The sequence below is a fragment of the Podarcis raffonei genome, chromosome 3, assembly GCF_027172205.1.
Source record: "Podarcis raffonei isolate rPodRaf1 chromosome 3, rPodRaf1.pri, whole genome shotgun sequence".
Taxonomy (NCBI): domain Eukaryota; kingdom Metazoa; phylum Chordata; class Lepidosauria; order Squamata; family Lacertidae; genus Podarcis; species Podarcis raffonei.
This window is the reverse complement of record NC_070604.1, coordinates 112,331,800-112,351,121: the sequence shown is the minus strand read 5'-3', so window position 1 is coordinate 112,351,121 and position 19,322 is coordinate 112,331,800. Positions and strand designations below refer to the sequence as shown.

Sequence of the window (19,322 nt, the reverse complement as noted above, 5' to 3'; positions counted from 1 at the left end):
CCCAAGGCTTGGGGACAGCTTCCTGAAGCCTGGAGAGCGAGAGGGGTCGGCTTCAGCGAAAGCCTGCATTCGCCCCATAGGAAGCACACTTCATTTTTGGAGGGGGAAAAGTGCGTCCTACAGGGCGAAAAATACGGTATCTACTTGCACTTTGACGTGCTTTCAAACTGCTAGGTTGGCAGGAGCAGGGACCAAGCAACGGGAGCTCACCCCATCGCGGGGATTCAAACTGCCGACCTTCTGATCGGCAAGTCCTAGGCTCTGTGGTTTAACCCACAGCGCCACCCGCGTGATGTATGTTTAAGATTAAACATTTTAATGATAAGTTGAAGGATTCACAGACTGCCTGTTCTATAGGCTGGTGCTTGTGAAGAGAGGGAGGGAGCGTTGATTGTGGTGCATGAATGTTCTATGAAGGGGATTGCAGGTATAGAACCAGCCAAGTATGGAGAGAGAGAGGGAGCTCAAGTGATAGAACTGCAACGGCAAAAGCCATGAGCTTGGATATATCTTGCTACAGCATCCCAGTGCCTTTCTTCAGGGCTGTTTTCAAAATGAGTGGCTGTACAGCTCTTTCCTTCCTCCTCAGTTTTCTGATTTGACGCTGTGCACTTTGAAGCCTGCAGCCAAAAAACATGATACTTCTGTGCTTCTTTAGCCCAGTAGACACTCCTGTCTTTTCTTGTGGCAGATTTCTTCTGCTTCCTTGATTTTTAGATTTCTTTGAAGATGAATCAAGCACTGACTTTACAAGCCAGGCAAACCTATTAGGCAGACAGTGTGTGGAGAGACATCAGTGATGGAAAAAACAAAACAAAATCCTAATATTTTTTCTTTGACTTTTTATTGTGCAGGTGTTTTGCACTCATAGAAAGCAGCACACTGGAGCAAACAAGAGAAGAGACTGAGACAGAAAAGATGACTCATTTGGAGAGTTTAGTGGAATTAGGCTTGTCCTCAACTTTCAGCACAATTCTCACACAGTGTTCGAAAGAGATATTTAAGGTATGTGTCACCAAGAGTTGGAAAAGTGTTCAACTTCTTTGCCTCACTTTTTTTTTTTTTTTGTAAAACAAAAGCTTGTGGAACTGTAGATGGTTTCAAAATTCTTTTTCCCCCCTTTTCCTGTTCTGTGTTTAGGCAAGGATGTACATTAAAAGGCCAGTGTAGGTGTTCATTTGCTTAACCTGCAATCATAAAGCACTGTAAAATTGTAGCACACAATTAAAGCAGAATATACAATATGGGTTCCCAAGATCTACTTGGGCATGCTTAGTTGGGGACAGAGGGTGGGTTACTTTGCTATTTAAAATGGCACAACCTCACACTGTACCGCAAACTGCTTCTGAAACATGTGTCAATTTCAAAAGAGGCATACCAAGCGGCACGGAAGGAGAATGACTGTTTGAGACATACAAGCCCAAAGCCCCCTTGGACATTCAGAATTAATAGCATAGTTCTTCAGATCTGTGCTGATGTTGTTTTCTATGCCAAGAGCGGACTTTGTGATGTCACAACTCCATGAAGTTTTTTGGTTTCTTTTAAAGCTTGATGTTAAGGACCTAGTTCCGTTGAGATGATAAACCTGCACCTGGGCTATAGAACCTTCTTCCTTTGTGACATTCTCCGTTTCGGGTGTGGAGGCCATGTTTTTGTATGGAGGAAATGCATCCATTTGAGCTCTCGCCTGCAATCTGAAGGGGTATAACCCAGACACAGGATTATCACCTTAGTGGAAACTAGGACAAGTAATTGCCTGCTTCCTTCTGACTTAAATAACATCTAGAACATGGATAGGCAAACTAAGGCCCAGGGGCCGGATCCTGCCCAATCGCCTTCTAAATCTGGCCCGCAGACAGTCTGGGAATCAGCGTGTTTTTACATGAGTAGAATGTGTGCTTTTATTTAAAATGCATCTCTGGGTTATTTGTGGGGCATAGGAATTCATTCATTTCCCCCAAAAAATATAGTCCTGCCCCCCACAAGGTTTGAGGGACAGTGGACTGGTCCCCTGCTGAAAAAGTTTGCTGACTCCTGATCTAGACTGTAAGAGGAAAGTCACACTGTAGCTTTATTTAAGACAACACCAGACTTAAAGTTAAATGCGTCATATTTTTCTTTATTCACCCCCCCCTCAGAAGGCATAGGCCTTCTTTATGTATCTTTTAGCTCCTTAATAAGCAGCTTCTTCAATATGTACATGACTCCTGTGTTCTGCCTTAGAAAATCAAATGGTTCTTAGGCAACCTTTTATTCTTCTTTCCGATTTGCTAAAGCTGATAGACTCCATGGTATTCTGCAGAGTGGGTGACTTACCTAAGTCACCTGCTGGACTTGCCTAAGCTGTCTCCATATCCCTGGATGCTTCACAGACCTATTACTAGCATGTTTCTTTTAATCATGGGTGGTCAATCTGTGGCAGAGGCAGTAGGTGAAAGTGACATGCCCAGAGAAGAACTATTGTGTCTCCCTTAGTCATATATCCTGCCTTTCTAGCACTGTGCTGCTGCCCCCAGGAACCAGGAGCTGCATGTTCCCTGTAGATTATGCAAGAGCGGAACTATCTCATTAAGTGTTTGACTTGCGATGCCCTTGCCAAAAGTGGTTTGCCACATGGCGTTGGTGAACTCTTGGTTTCCTTATTCCTTTCTGGTTTTCTCATCATGATGGAGACTGAACTTGCAGTGGATTCCACGTAGCGCCTCTGCCTGCACTGTGAGAATGCCATCAATTCTACATTTAAATCAGAATATATATATATATATATATATCTGCCCATAAAGCGGTGTTTCCTACCAGAATGATTGAATTGCACTTTTTCTTTTGTGCGTTTCTCTTAGGTTGCCTTGGAGAAGGTTTTCAATTTTGCCGTTTCGAATATATTTGAGACAAGAGTAGCAGGACGGATGGTGGCCGACATGTGCCGAGCTGCCGTGAAAGTGAGACCGTATTCTTTCCCTCTTTTCAGCCTTTCTTGGTTGAGATGCAAACCAAGGATTAACCTTAGCTGCTCTGTTTTTGCTGGCCCTGGGAATAATTGCCAGTTCTTCTCTCTGTGCTTGTGGGCCTTAAATTGCACATTATCTTACCCAGCCATTCATGCCTTCCAGAATCAAGGCCAGTAATCAGAGGCAGATTTCTAATTAATGCTGTAGGATGCTCATTATCTTTAAAGCATACAAACTTCCATGCTTGCAAAGAGATCTTAATGTAGAACTTGATTCTTTGTGACATTTCAGTGCTGTCCTGAGGAGTCTTTGAAGCTCTTTGTACCCCATTGCTGCAGTGTTATAACACATCTTACTCTCAGTAAGTTTCAGTGATTTTACATTGTTTTGTGACTGGCTTGTGTTTGACTGTGTGTGTTTGCCTCTTTATAAAACTTACTGCTATCTGGAGGATATTTTGCATGTTTATATTTCACTGTTTCCCCAAGCTGCTCAGGGCAACATACATGGCTCCACCTGCTATTTTTATTATCATGACAACTCCTGCTGCAAGCAGGTGAGGATCGAAATCTCCAGTGGCCCATGCTCACCCAGTGATCCAGGTGACCCACGGGGATTTTTAACATAGATCTCCCCATTTCAAATCCAGCACTCTTTGACTGGACTTAACTGTCCAGGGGTCCTTTACCTTTTTACGTCTTAATACACAGCAGGAAACATGTTAGACACAAGTGCTTTGAAAGCCATTTCACACAGTCTTCAGAGGCAAACCTGGCATTACAACCAAGTATACCTTTGACAGAGAGTTGCAAGCCAATCTTGGTCCCAGGACAAGTGTACTGGTGTGCTACATGTACACATGAACGCATGTTTGTTGCATTCATAAGCAACAGTTTTTGAGTAATCCTTAGTCTCCCATCTTTTAAAATAATAATTAATAATAATAATAATAATAATATCTGTCTGGGTTTCCCCAGCCACTCTGGGTGGCTTCCAACAAAATATTCAAATACCATAATGCATCAAACATTAAAAGCTTCCCTAAACAGGGCTGCCTTCAGATGTTTTCTAAAAGTCTGGTAGTAGTTGTTCTCTTGGACATCTGGTGGGAGGGCATTCCACAGGGAAGGCGCCACTACCGAGAAGGCCCTCTGCCTGGTTCCCTGGTTAAAGTTCTCATTCCCCCCATCCCACCTACCTTCTGGGCAGTAGAAGTAGAGGGAGACTGAACCTAAAGGGGGCGGGAGTGCATCTGTTCGGGGGCTTTGTAGGAAAAAGAGACTTCAGTACACAAATTAAAACCAAAGCTATCCACACAGAGTCTTTGCCCAAAACAACCACGAGCTTTGCCAGCAACAGCCTTAGAGTATCTAAGCCGCTGAAGTGTCGGCACTATTTTGTCTTTTGTCTAATGACTAACACTTCAGGTGAGTGCCATTGTGGAAGAGAACTGAGAGCAGGAAAGGGTGCCTTTAACTGGGTTTGTTCAGTTTCTAAGGTTTGAGTTGCCGTTGTCATGCCTGCGGGCACAGTGGTGCCCTTAAGGACTTCACCTGATGACTGTGAATCCTGTCGCCGTCGTCTTTGTTATGAGGCGATGAGTGTGGCTACCTCTCCCCCTCGCCGCAGAAAGTTCATTTTGCTGGAGGAGGAAGTTGGGGCAGAAGCCAACACTCATTCTTTTGCTTTTCTAGGCTCAGATCAGTACCTAAGCAGACTGAGAAAGTAGGGAGGGAAAGGGATCTGGGAGACAGGGGAAAGGAAAACCGGGGTGGGTGGGATGAGGCGTTGGAAATATGGTGCTGCCGGAGTCACGAAAGGAATTGCTTGTATGCCAGAGAGAAAGTGACTACACATGCCGGATCCAGTGAAATGGGTCCTTTTGAAGATTTGTGGGGGGTTTTCTACACACACTGGCAAATCAAATCACAGATCACATCGGCCTTCATTGACTGAACTGTACAAAAATAATAATCACAAATTTAGTGCTTTCTAGTGTTCCTAGTTTGTTCAAAAACATTGATTCAGGAGTGCCTGGCGTGCTCTGGTCCATGGGGTCACGAAGAGCCGGACACGGCTAAATGACTGAACAACAACGTAGCTATGATTTTTACAAGAGATCCCCTTAAACCACCATCACATCACGTGTTGCCTTTGGATCCACATCTCTGTTATGTGATTTGTTGGTTGGCTTCTTTCTATCCTGTGCAAAAGCCATGAAAATGCTTTTTTTAAAACAACAACAACAACTTGTTATGTTGACCATAAGAAATTGGTGGTGAAAGTGGAATCACATTAGGACTTGATGCTTTCCCCCCCTAGATGATGATGTCTTGCGTGATGAAGAGTTAGATAAAGAGCTCCTCTGGAACCTTCAGCTTCTGTCGGAGGTATTATGGAGAATGCTACTTTTAATGCTTTATTTGCCAACTGTGTACTTGATCCATACTTAGTTTCGGTTAAAAAAAATAATAATTGAGTACTGTTAAATAAATGCTTTTCTATGCAGAACCTTCTATGTGATGTATACACAAGGGGAAGCCTGTGAGCATTGTGACTGAGAATAAACTGTCTAGACAGTTGTGTCAGATTACCCCAGTGCAGTGCCTGCTGTCCTGTTTTGAGCAGTGACAGCTAGATCCTTATTTTATCCTGAAGGACGAGCGGGGAGACAAAAGCTTCCCTATCAAGGTTGCAGCTGCAGTGCTTTAAGTGGGAAAACAGCAGCTGCAGCATTGCTCCCAGATGTTTATCCTGTGGGGAACATAATGGCACATGAAAACTTTTCATTGCCACACCCTTTTCCTTCAGCCCATTGCAATGGATTTCCTTTGGAAATTCACTTACTACTACTTCTTCTTCTTTACCTTTATATCCAACTGTTAAACTGAGATGCTCAAAACAGCATACATGCAGTTTGCAGGTGTGGTTGTCCTGCTTTAGCCAAAGCTAGCAGTCCTAAGTTCACTCACGAGGGCAATCTAAAAGGCAAGGTCTGGCCAGGGTCTGAAGTCAAATCCTTGGGGCAATGCAAAAGCCACGTTCCAGGAACAGTTCCACGTGCTGCCGGGGGTGCCTGAGAGTCAGACAGATTCAGTTAAGAGCAAAGGGCTCCAATAAAGTCAGGCAAAACTTGCAACGGGCACATTTGGTGGGGCTGGGTTGGTACCTGGGTCCTATTTAGAGTAGCTACGGTGCTCAAAATGCAAAAAAATGCATTGATTTTCTCTTCCAGAACCTGCGTTCATGTGTGTCGCATTCCGATTTTGTCGATGATATATTTAATTTCTGATCTTTCAACTCTTTGGCTAGATTACTCGTGTGGATGGGAAGAAGTTGCTGCCGTACAGGGAGCAGCTTTTGAAGATTCTACAGCGAACCCTCCACTTAACCTGTAAGCAGGGTTACATTCTGTCTTGTAACCTACTGCACCACCTTCTTCGTTCTGCTACACTTATCTACCCCACAGAATACTGCAGTGTGCCAGGTGGCTTTGACAAGCCTCTTTCTGAATACTTTCCTATCAAGGCAAGGATTTTAACTTACTTAGGATTAGAGAATTCCCCTTCCCCCCCGCCTCTCTCTCTTTCTCTTTCTCTCAAAAGAATTCTAAACTATTATTTTATTTGCGTTTATTTGAGGATTCACCTAACCCCCAGCAGCTGTGGAAAGTGTAATTGAAAGATGCAGTGCCAATCTTTAACAAAAATTTTATGTTGCTGCTTTTGCTCTCTCTAGCACATGCCACCTCAAGGGTATGGGCATTTTAGCGCACCAAAAAAATAGTCTCTAGAGGTGAAAGCTTAAGTTAAATGCATTGTCGATCAGCTCATTATCTAGGGGCTGCCTCAAACAATGTCTCTGCACTGTTCTCCACAATGTGTGAAAAGGATGCAACTTTTACTGCATGTGTGCCAGTTCTCCATTGAAGTTATATGCAGCATACTGTCAGTCAAAGATTTCTTCTTGTGTATTGTATAATACTCTGCAGTACAGTCATACCTCAGAAGTTGAATGCCTTGTGAGGCGAACGTTTTGGCTCCTGAAAGCCGCAAATCCGGAAGTGATTGTCCCGGTTTGCGAACGTTCTTTGGAACCCGAACGTCCATTGCAGCTTCCGCAGCTTCCAATGGGCTGCAGGAGCTTCCTGCAGCCCATCGGAAGCTGCACCTTGGTTCCTGAACGTTTTGGAAGTCGAACTGACTTCCAGAACAGATTCCTTTCAATTTCCGAGGTACGACAGTATACACAAAGTGCACCTATTGGTCTTGTAACATGTGAAGCTGCTTGGAGCGCCCAATTTCATACACAACTTTAGGGTGCAAATCAAAAGCTGGCTCCAGTTAATTTTCACCGATTCAAGTGATACCTTTTGTCCACCTTTGCAGTCCAGATCATTCCTAGGCATGTGTAATGTAATCAGTATAGACAGGAGCAGTTTTCACCATTATGTTGGCATCGTTTCCGGCATGATTGTCAGATTTTACACACTGCCAGTGTGAGTGCATGTCCAAAGATGGTTAGGACTTCTTGTCAGTACAAAAAACATAGGGCGAACCTGCTTACTGTGTTAGGCCACAGTGGGTTAATGGCAGCTGACTCTGAAATGATCTCCCACGTCCATCAACTTTAGCCGTTGGTGGTTATTTTGTACAGTCCTAATATACCTGTTATATTTGATACTTTTTTGTGATAAAATGGTTGAACGCCCAAGGAAGAAACAGCGAAGCATGATATTAAAACACAAAAGATTAATAAATCAAAATAAAGTGACAGCAACATTGGTTCTCACTGGAACTAAAAACAGGTGGTAATAAGTTACTGTTTTTAATATGTGGCCAGTAACAGTGTTGTCAACTAGGCAGCAGTGTTTATGAAAAATAATTGATGCTACCTTGGACTGGCTGAAACCTGGCAATTGAGGGGCCTGCTTGTCTCTTGAAAAGTCTCAAGGACTGGTTGAAAAACTCAAGGTCTGGTTGCCTGCTTTTTGGCCCTTGACGAAAACTGCACTATTTGTTTGTTTATGCCGCACCCTTTTCCCTGAAGGGACTCAAGGCGGCTCATGTATAAAAATAATTGATGCTACCTTGGACTGGCTGAAACCTGGCAATTGAGGGGCCTGCTTGTCTCTTGAAAAGTCTCAAGGACTGGTTGAAAAACTCAAGGTCTGGTTGCCTGCTTTTTGGCCCTTGATGAAAACTGCACTATTTGTTTATGCCCCACCCTTTTCCCTGAAGGGACTCAAGGCGGCTCACGTATAAAAATGAGAGGCAGTAAAATCAGAAAAAGCAATAATTAAAAGCAATTAAACAGTTTTAGAAGTAAAACCACATAGAATCTATAAAAATCATACGAATAATTACAATAAAGGCAGTTAAAAGCAGTCAGTTCCCAAAAGCGTATTGGAACAAAAACGTTTCATCTGCTGGTGGAAGGGCCACAAGGAGGGAGCCAGTCTGACTTTGCTGGGGAGGCAGTTCCAAAGTCTGAGAACATTATTCTGGCTGGAACATGTCCTTGAACTGTGATCATGCCTCTTGTTTGTTTGTATGGGAGGTGGAGCCTACTATACAAAGGTAACATTTAAATTATTAGCTCCACCCAGTTTTGCCTATGGTGCCACCCAACACTTGCATGTGGCCATTAGAAGGCTGTCCAGAAGGGATTGTGGCCCCCGGGCCAAAAAAGGCTGCTAGTGAGCTTTATTTTCAAAATTTGCTACAAGGCTCTCCTCTCAGTTATCCCAAACTATTACCTTCTAAGATATTTTTGTGTGTGATGCGTTCCTCTTGCCCAGGGCACATGGTGCCAACCCTCTTTTGTCTATAGTAAATATTACCCTCATGTGTAACATGTGATATGTTTACCATTCTCACTAAGTGCGCAATGCGCACTCTTCTCTTGTGTTTGCAGGACTGGGGGAAGCCTGGGGATCTGTGGAAACTTGACATCCAATGGCATGTTCCTTCAGCCGAAGAGATCGCTTTTTCCTTTGAGTTGCTGGATTCTTTTCTGCAGCCAGAACTTGACAAGCTAGGGAGCTACGCAGATGGAAATCTTGAAATGTCCAGGTTAGTCGAAGTGTATCTGGTGGTTGGGTTTTTCTCAAGAGTTTAACAGACAGGCACATTTTGGGTTGGCAATATTTGCACAGGTAGACTGGCTGTCAGCTTGCAGAGGGGCTTGGTGGGTCTTCTGCAAACCTGATGTGGTTGCAGACACATCTTTATTATGCAGTTCAGCCAATTCAGCTTCTTGGCGTATGCATTAATTTGCTGGTACCCCTAATAATATGTGCTCATCTGTTGTGTGAATGTTTCGCTTTGATTCTTGAAGATTTTGGCTTGCCGAAGTCCTCCTGGTGAGTTTGTTGTTGAGATGAGGACTTCATAGTTCAGAACATTTGTACCTGCGTATCAAAAATGTAGACTGCGAAATGCCCTCCTGTAATGAAGTGTGTGTGGCTCCCGGTTTGAACTGGAGCATCCCCAACTGCCACATAATGGGTTCACACAAGGACTTCCACTTAAAGAACGAAGCTTCCCCTCTGCCCCCTGCACTCCCCACCCCAAAATCTGTTCTGCATAAGTTCGATCATAGGGTGACTTTGTTAGATGCGACCCTATATAGGGAGCCAGTGTGGTTTAATGCGAATATACCTGTCCAGGTAAATGAGATCCAGGTTCTAATTTCTGCTCAGTCATGGAGCTTGCTAGTACTTAGTTGATTTAAATCAAGTTTCCTGTTTATGCTACTTTGTGTATTTTCTCAACAGAGCTTACGCTCTAAGTAACTAGAGGTGGGAAACCTCTGAGCAGTGGGCCAGATGTGCCCCTCTGGGCACCCCTATCCCCTGCTTGCCCTGCCCTCCAGTGTGGCAATTAGGCTTGAGAACCGCCTCTCTTGGAGTCAGTGGGACAATATTTTCAAGCTAGTTGCCGCCCGTGTGGCAGGTTCAGAGTGGTGTTGCATCTGGAGGGGGAAGGGTTCACACAATTCTCCCATCAGGGCTGGAGTCGGATGCAGGTCAGCATGAAGAGAGAGAGAGAGAGAGCCAGTTGTTAGTGAAGTTTAACTTTTTATTAAAGGAAACGGATCTACAATTCTGTGACCTTTCCCAGTAGCTCTTGCCCCTTTGGAGCAGTTGCCAGGAATGAAGGCCCCTGCCTTCCACATCTCTCCACAAGGCTCCTCCTTGCCTGGATGTTTCCCAAGCTGCATTAAACTGCTTTTGCGCACCTCTGGCTTCTGTCCTGCCCTCCTGATTATTTTATGCATTCTTGGAGTGGGGTGGGGTGGAGTGGCGAACTTGTTGCTGCAGGAAAGGGATCCTTCAGCTGCCTCTTGAACCCCCTCCTCCTCTTCAGCCTCGAGGTCTGAACTGCTCCCTGTCACAGGCTCTTTCTGCTCTCCAAACCCTGTTGGCACTCCAGCATCCGGCACCTTCTCCCAATCTTCTCAGGCTGACCTCTCCTTTGTGTCCCCTCATCTCTCCCCTGGCTCTGAGCCTTCCTCCCCAGCATGTGCCTCTCACCACTCATCCTGCCAGTCCCTTCACACTGCAGTCTCCTTGGGAGATCACACAACCCTCCAGCAACTTAAGTTTGAAAAATCTCCAATGCTCTTTTAAAATCCCAGTTGTTGCTGGGGTGTGTGGTTTGTGCGCGCGCTTCGGACCTGGGAGATTATGCACTGTGCTATAAATGAGTCTGTAGCTGCAATAGACGTATTTTCCAGACTTCTGGGATTCAGGAATTGCGAGTTTACCCAAGAGTACCCTCTAGCGGGCATGTCAGCAAATAACCCTCTCTCCACCAAAAACTAGGTTTGCTTACTTTAAATATTGAAATACATTTAACATTTGCTTTCAGAGATGATGTGCAGCAGTGTCTTTCTATAGTACACAATTGCCTGATCGGGTCTGGGAACATTCTGCCACCTCTGAAAGGAAAAAGAGTAGATCACCTGTAAGTAAACTTTGTTTTGCACAGGTAATACATGCGTAGAGTGGCCTAGAGGAAAAAATCACAGGCTGATACTTGTCGATGTCACAAAGGATTGTGTAAAACTTGTATTAGTTTTACACTAGAGTCATATGTACTCAGAACGCCCAATACACCCCATAGTGACTAGTCAGAGAGAGAGAGTCACAGTGTTTTGAAGCTCTGCTTTTTATCAGCAAGTTCTCTTCGCACTGGGTGGTTGAAAACTTTCTCCTGACCAAAGCCACTGAATAACTGATGGTTCAGTCTATACATAGAACACTACAGTTGAAAGGAATTCCTGAGGATTATCTAGACCAACCCCCTGCAATGCAGGAATATGCAGATGTCCCATAAGGGGATCGATCCTGCAACCTTGGCATTATCAGCACCATGCTCTAACCAACTGAGCTCTTCCTCCTGCCTGCTCAGAAGTAAGCTCCATTGAGTTCAGTGGGACTTAAAGTGGGCATAGGATTGCAGCCTACATTGGTTTCTCGTCAAGAAATAATGCCTCCTGCACTTAGTTTTTTTGAAATCTATTTATGTGTCTGTTTTGTAGTTGCTATCTCAGGGAATTTGAAGGATATAGTGATGTCTGTCCTACACAAATGTTCATCTGTCCACTCACTGAGCTGTGGCAGGTAATAAGTAATAGACCCCGTAGCAAGCTAAGGGGGAAAGCTTCTCATATGGAAGGAAACTTTCTTGTAAAGGTGCTGCCATAATTTCCTTATTTAGCACATAACTATTGCCGAAGACCTAAACTGGTCAAACATCTCACCAAAATACAATTTGTGGGAATCATTGTTTTTTTAATGCTTTCATAAACTGCTGTTTATGAATAATTTTAAGGCTTGTTTATAAAAAACAGAAACATAAAGTAAAATTTAAAAATGCAAGCAAAACAAGCAACAGATGAATACTAATTAAAAGTGTTATGAAACTGATGTCTATACAAGTTTTTTGTGCTGTCTCTTGGACCCCCAAAGTGGCTCACGAGCATTAAAAACAATAAAACATAACATATAAGAATCCCAGCAACTGAAGCCTGGCCTGGACTCTCTGTCCTTGCCAGCTTTCTTAAGGCTTTTATTTAATTACAGAAAATCATAGTAGCAGCTGTTCTTAGCCTTCATAAATATTAACAATAATTAAACATGTTTGGGAAAGTGCATCAGATGTTTTGTTTCAACGGTGCGGATGCATTGTATGTCCTGCAGGGTCCCAAGCCTAGTGTCTTTAGAAGAGATCAAACTCTATACTGGTGTTGACTATGGTAAGTTGGTTCCATATTTTGCATTTTGTGTTGCGTACCAGTACAAAAAGGGACGCGGGTGGTGCTGTGATTAAACCACAGAGCCTAGGACTTGCCAATCAGAAGGTCGGCAGTTCAAATCCCCGCGACGGGGTGAGCTCCCATTGCTCGGTCCCTGCTCCTGCCAACCTAGCAGTTCGAAAGCACGTCAAAGTGCAAGTAGATAAATAGGTACCGCTCTGGCGGGAAGGTAAACTGTGTTTCCGTGCGCTGCTCTGGTTTGCCAGAAGCGGCTTAGTCATGCTGGCCACATCACCCAGAAGCTGTACGCCGGCTCCCTCGGCCAATAAAGCGAGATGAGCGCCGCAACCCCAGAGTCAGCCACGACTGGACCTCATGGTCAGGGGTCCCTTTACCTTTACCTTTTACCAGTACAAAAACTAATCGGCCTGAATTACTCCAGTATTTGGGACACCTAGATGTACATGTGTGGCGTTATATCAGACACTGAAAAGGATGGGGAAGTTCCCGTTTACATACCAGGGACATGTGTGCACTGGAGATAGTGTGTGTGTGTAAAATATGCCTAATGACCATAGGCATGCAAGTATGTGTGTCTGTATGAATCCTTTCATGCCCTCCATCTAGTACTGTTCGATGAAATCTGCCTTTGTGTTTATTTCGGCATGTCTGCTTTCCAGTGACCTGCATCTTGCAGCATCATGTAATGTAGAGCTCTAAGTAATGTTACTATGAGTAACGACTGGTCTTGCCTTGTCTAGATCTGTCAAGAGCGAATTACAGGGAATCCATCAGCAACATCACAAGGAAACTGCTGCGTAAGTGCGTTTTTAGTCATTTCTTTTTGTCCTCCTGCACCCGTATGATTGCTTAAGGTTTGTAGTTCAATGCAGATTTAAAATCTAATTTTGGCGATGGAAGTGGAAACATAATAAACAGTCAATCACGATTTACGCTTGCTTCCATTCTTATATAAAACATTTGAGCTTAAATAAAGTGTCCAGTAATGTATGAACTAGCACTTTTAAGTTGTCCTACTGAATTGGATTTTCCTTTCTACCATTATAGATTATATACTTGACCATTCGGAGGATGATACAAAGTCTTTGTTTCTCATCATAAAGGTAAAGCCATAATGTCTGGCATGTTTTCTAACATTTTAAGCTGGGCGGGTGGATTTGCGCTATATAATGCAAGTTCTTGTTTTGCAGATCATTGGGGACCTTTTACATTTCCAAGGGTCACACAAGCATGAGTTTGATTCCCGATGGAAAAGCTTCAACTTGGTGAAAAAATCAATGGAGAACAGGGTTTGTATTTTAGCCTATCAAAACCTAAGTGGCATTTCTGAAGCTTTCAGGAAGAAATTATGGGCTACATAGGACCTTAACTTAATATTAATTGTTTACGAAGCAAATTGTAGGTAATTTTTTCAGCACTAACACCCCCCCCCCCAAATGATATTCAGGAAAATATCCTAGCAGTTCACGTTGAAAGAAATGTATTCATATTAATGTCAAGATGTTGTCGTACAATCTTTCCGAATAAATGAACCACATTCAGAAGTCAGGGGAGCAGGGGTGGGGGTGGGGTAGGAATATAGTTGTTGTGCGATAGTTATACTTGGCCCTGTTAGCTAGGGATGATGGGAGTTGTAGTCCAAAAACAGCTGGAGGGCCAAGTTTGGCCATCACCAGAATAGGTTGATGCTGAATTAAACAGCTGTTAATTGCACAGCTGCCAGTCATTGCAGCAGACCCATTGTGAAGGAGGACACATTTTCTGAGAAAATTTGCCCAACTGTATGCACTTGAAGGGCCGTAAAGGGGGAGCAGGTGGTGCTGTGGTCTAAACAACTGAGCCTCTTGGGCTTGCTGAGCAGAAGGTTGGCAGTTCGAATCAGTGCAATGGAGTGAGCTCCTGTTGCTCTGTCAGTGTTAGACACTCACCTGCAAGTTGCCATCTTTGAATAGGGTTTTCTTTGGTGGTAACCGGTAGGAGATACTGAGGAAGACAAACTTCAGAAAATGAGGAAAAAGCAGGAAGCTGATTTCGAACATGTATAACTGTTTTCATGCACTTAATGGGTTTGATTGCTTGTTTTCAGCTTCAAGGCAAAAAACAGCATATCAGAGCACTGCTGATTGACAGAGTCATGTTGCAGCACGAGGTAATGCGCCTTTCTTTACAACCAGTGTTTGCTTGTTGGTTACCTTTGAATTTGAAAAAAGGTTGAAGCCTTGTATTTATTACGCATGTTCCTTACATTTATAACATGTGAACACACAAACGCATGTATATTCTAATTTAGCCTTTTCTGTTTAGCTAAGAACACTCACTGTTGAAGGCTGTGAGTATAAAAAAGTACACCAAGACTTGATCAGGGACCTCCTGCGTTTGTCCACAAGTTCATATGGCCAGGTAAGCATATGTTGGGTCTGTCAATTTTCTGCAGTCAGGGTATTAATGGGGTTGGCTTTCAAACTGGTGTTTGCAGGTAATACAGTTCTGTTCTGTTTTTAGGGCAAAAACCCACGCGAAGGCACTGTGTGCTACCTTTCTTCTTGTCAATGATATTCTTTTGGTTTGGCAAAAGACTGGCCACTTTTTCAACCACTGCCATTCTCGTCAGGAGCAATCACGCCAGCTCTGTTAGGGTTTGCCATATTTCAAAAAGAGGAACCCCGAAAGCTGTTGAAAAGGGGGGGGATGGGCAATGTACACAAGGCAGTTCCATTCACATGGCATAGGGATTGCCTATCTCATCTGCAGATGCTTGACTAATGCAGGCTTCCTCACACTCAGCCCTCCAGATGTTTTTGAGACTACAATTCCCATCATCCCTGACCACTGGTCCTACTAGCTAGGCATCATGGGAGTTGTAGGCCAAAAACATCTGGAGGGCTGAGTTTGGGGAAGCCTGGGCTAATGGCTAGTGGTTCCTGCCCCTCGTGGCATAATCCAAAGGGGGAGAGTCATAAAATGCCAGGAGTCAGCCTGAAACACAAGCAAGTGCAGAAGAACATTCATTAATTGAAGTTTATAGTTCCTGTCTTCAGCTTTTGTGCAATTGTCTGTGTTTGTTGTTTCTTTAGGTCAGAAACAAAGCTCAGCACGCATTCTTCACAGCCCTGGGGACTTACAACTTCTGTTGCAGGGACATCATTCCTTTGGTTCTGGAGTTTTTGCGGCCAGATGGGCACGATGTCACCCAGCAGCAGTTTAAAGTAAGCCAGGCACTTCTTCAGTCTCTGCACAGGCTCCTGTTTTGTATTATGTGATGCACATATTAATGGGCTTGTAAAGTTGTGCTAGCATGACTTTGACGTGGTGGCATGACTTGTAAGTAGCAGTATGTAGTGAACTGCAGTAATCATGAAAAACAAATGACACTAATGTCAGTGTATCGAAGACTTGCCTTCCCCCCTGAATCTTACGTGTTTCCCACGTTCTTCAGAGACTGCCATTTTATTAATACCTTCTGCAAACCCTGAGCACAGACACCTTTGTAAATCATTGTAACATGGACTGGTTTGAATGTGGGGTGAGATGGGAGGGTGGAGTTTTTATCCAGTAGAACGGGCTCAAGGAACTTAGTCTTCCTTATTTAGTTAAACCCTTAGTTATGAAATGCATTAGATTGGATGCGGTAACAAAAGGACTGGAACAACGTTTCAGTAAAGGGGAGTCATTTATTATTTTTACTCTGCTGTTCAGCTGAAAATATAAAGCCCAGAGTGGCTTTCATGAGATACAATATAAAATACACCACAGAGGAAAATGAGATGACAAGGAAAACAACATGAGGAAAACAACCAATTCTTTAAAACCACATTCATTCCATTAACTGTGTTCCCTCAACTTTTTGCATTAGTTGAGTTTGCATTAGTTGCATTAGTTGCATTGAGTTTGCATTAGTTGCATTAGACGTGCAACTGCAAATATCTCCTCTTTTCCATTTAGTTAGTTGTGAAGAAGAATATTATCTGAATGCAGAGCAAGTGCTTCTAAGATGAAAGAGCTGCTTTTATAAAGTAATGTCAGAAGCGTATGGGGTGTAATTCAGCATCATGGTGTTAAGGGCATTCCGTTATGCAAACGTTGCAGCTTGCCAGATAGAATGATCCCCCTGAACGTTGTTCTGGAGATTTTCTCAAACCCCTCCCCCCAAAAAGCCAATTTTTGAGCCCCATTATACAAGCAGAAGTCCTTGCACAGGGCTTCTGATGGGGCACATTAGGAACCCTGTCCCTATTGAGTATGCTGCATATTTACTGTTAGGTAAAATGATGCAGGAACTTTTCCTTGCTGCTACCTCATAGAATAAATCACTTAAATTAGTGTTTCTGAAATGACAACTGTATGGACGACTCTGTAGGCACCTAACAGTACACATACTTTACTGCAGTTCTTTGAAGCTATACAATCAATTGTGTCCTCAAACCTCTTTTCTGTAGGGTGCCTTGTATTGCCTTCTTGGAAACCACAGTGGGGTGTGTCTGGCAAATCTTCATGACTGGGACTGCATTGTCCAAACCTGGCCTGCAATAGTCTCCTCTGGACTCAGCAAAGCAATGTCTCTGGAAAAACCATCCATAGTCCGACTATTTGATGACCTTGCAGAGAAGATTCATCGGCAGTATGAAACAATAGGATTGGATTTTACAGTAAGCATGAAAGATCCACTTCACTAAGCAACGGTTAGGAATAACTGGATGAAGGGATTGCCAGTGGTTGCATGATGATCCTGGAACCCAGTAGCGGCATGTGCGAGTCTTGAGGGTGGGCCACCATAGAATCATAGAGTTGGAATAGACCACAAGGGCCATCGAGTCCAACCCCCTGCCAAGCAGGAAACACCATCAGAGCACTCCTGACATATGGTTGTCAAGCCTCTGCTTAAAGACCTCCAAAGAAGGAGACTCCACCACACTCCTTGGCAGCAAATTCCACTGTTGAACAGCTCTTACTGTCAGGAAGTTTCTTCCTAATGTTTAGGTGGAATCTTCTTTCTTGTAGTTTGGATCCATTGCTCCGTGTCCGCTTCTCTGGAGCAGCAGAAAACAACCTTTCTCCCTCCTCTATATGACATCCTTTTATATATTTGAACATGGCTATCATATCACCCCTTAACCTCCTCTTCTCCAGGCTAAACATGCCCAGCTCCCTTAGCCGTTCCTCATAAGGCATCGTTTCCAGGCCTTTGACCATTTTGGTTGCCCTCCTCTGGACACGTTCCAGTTTGTCAGTGTCCTTCTTGAACTGTGGTGCCCAGAACTGGACACAGTACTCCAGGTGAGGTCTGACCAGAGCAGAATACAGTGGCACTATTACTTCCCTTGATCTAGATGCTATACCAGGGCCAATCAAACTGGGTTCAAGGTAGTGCTTCATTCATTTCTGCTTCTAACGTTACGCCGGCAGAGTGATTGCCGTCATGAATGAAAACCGTTTGCATGCTAGGCAACCAAGTAATTTTTGTGCACAAAAATTGAGCAGCTCGCACGGGATTCATGAAACTGGGGGCTCAGGACTGTATGCCAGCAGAGAAATGTGTACCAGCCGCTCCTCACAACTGATTTACCATCCAGAATAGACCCCACACGGTTTTTGTGTTCCTGCTGGATGATTGTGTGCTGCTAGTGGCAATGCACAAAATGGGCCAAATAGGCTTGCATCTAGTGTGGGGCTTGCTATGGAATGGATGTGCTACAGTTGAGGAGCTTCCAGATCATGCTGCGCTTTCATGGGTGACGCATCAGCAGATCTTTGTAACCTGCTCTGGGAGCCTTTTTTGGTTGCAAAGCAGAGGGAAATACCACAGGGACCCGTGAAGAGGCAAGTATGAGGCCCACACTTTAAAGCCCTGTCTGCATTTACCATGCAACTCACAGCCCAGATACTATGGGAAGCACATAGCTGAACACCCAGGTACATGCAGCAGTGGTGAATTGTGGAGCTACTCGGAGCAGGAAGAAGCCCTCATGACACGTATTTTGTTACGTGTTGGGGAGCCGCAGCTAATGACAAGGCGCCTCTGAGATAATTACTACAGGATCAGAACATTTGGAGGATAGTTATATGAGGTGTTTTTGGCAAGGATGTGAAAATATAACTTTTAAAGCATTTGTGCAGTTACAGTTTTCAAAAAGGCCGAATTCCTTTGGGAGAGTGGAGAGGAAGATGCAGTGCAGATATGTAGATGATCACAGAAATTAAGGAAAGCACAAGGGGCTAGGATTACTGGGCTTTTGGAATATTCATCCAGCCAGTGTGGTGTAGTGGTTAAGAGCGGTAGTCTCATAATCTGGGGAACAGGGTTCGCGTCTCCGCTCCTCCACATGCAGCTGCTGGGTGACCTTGGGCAGTCACACTTCTCTGAAGTCTCTCAGCCCCACTCACCTCACAGAGTGTTTGTTGTGGGGGAGGAAGGGAAAGGAGAATGTTAGCCGCTTTGAGACTCCTGAAGGGGAGTGAAAGGCAGGATATCAAATCCAAACTCTTCTTCTTCTTCTTCTTCTATATATTTTTGAGAGTTTTTTTATGTGGCAGTGGAGGTCTTTCGAATCCATTAAACATCACGTGTTTCCCTAGGGAGGAATGTCCTTATTCTGTCAGAGACTTCATTTGCATCTCCCTTTCTTTGCCAGGTTCCGGAGAAATGTGTTGAGGTCGCTGTCCTCATGCAGAAGTCAGGGGTTCTGCAGAACAACTGGACGAGTCTTAGTTCAGAGGAGCTCCAACAGGGAATTCAGCGACAGAAAGAAAGGAACGCTGAGTCTTCTCAGTAAGTGCACCGGGGCCATAGTATAAAATTAACACTTTATTTAACGTTGCAGTGATATGTCTTAACTATTCATTTTATTTTGAAGTAAAATAAGTAAATAGCTAGAAATTTCACTTTTCCAGAATGTATATAAAGCTTCATTTGCTCTTCACCAGTCTTTTCCCCTTTTGCTTCTAAGAAAAAACAATCTAATGACTGTCTTGTCTATTCACGAACACTTCAACATGTCTGTCTTTGGGTTGATAGACAAACTGGGAAATGTGGTGTTCAGTTTAAATTTTCTTGTAAGGCACCTTGTGGCAACTCTTTCCTATGCAGCGGCT

General features: G+C 43.9%; 1 protein-coding gene across 2 annotated transcripts in view; it reads left to right on the top strand.

Moving 5' to 3' along the window:
• PSME4 (proteasome activator subunit 4) overlaps positions 1 to 19,322 on the top strand; it is an 84,536-nt gene that overhangs the window by 35,467 nt on the left and 29,747 nt on the right. For both annotated transcript variants that reach the window (XM_053383623.1, XM_053383624.1), the window contains 16 exons: positions 855 to 1,005; positions 2,841 to 2,939; positions 3,240 to 3,309; positions 5,271 to 5,338; positions 6,261 to 6,476; positions 8,865 to 9,022; positions 10,823 to 10,918; positions 12,157 to 12,212; positions 12,974 to 13,030; positions 13,281 to 13,336; positions 13,424 to 13,522; positions 14,320 to 14,382; positions 14,538 to 14,633; positions 15,308 to 15,439; positions 16,670 to 16,879; positions 18,863 to 18,999. In XM_053383623.1, coding sequence (XP_053239598.1) covers positions 855 to 1,005; positions 2,841 to 2,939; positions 3,240 to 3,309; positions 5,271 to 5,338; positions 6,261 to 6,476; positions 8,865 to 9,022; positions 10,823 to 10,918; positions 12,157 to 12,212; positions 12,974 to 13,030; positions 13,281 to 13,336; positions 13,424 to 13,522; positions 14,320 to 14,382; positions 14,538 to 14,633; positions 15,308 to 15,439; positions 16,670 to 16,879; positions 18,863 to 18,999 — 1,764 coding nt within the window. The remainder of the gene's footprint in view (positions 1 to 854; positions 1,006 to 2,840; positions 2,940 to 3,239; positions 3,310 to 5,270; positions 5,339 to 6,260; positions 6,477 to 8,864; positions 9,023 to 10,822; positions 10,919 to 12,156; positions 12,213 to 12,973; positions 13,031 to 13,280; positions 13,337 to 13,423; positions 13,523 to 14,319; positions 14,383 to 14,537; positions 14,634 to 15,307; positions 15,440 to 16,669; positions 16,880 to 18,862; positions 19,000 to 19,322) is intronic.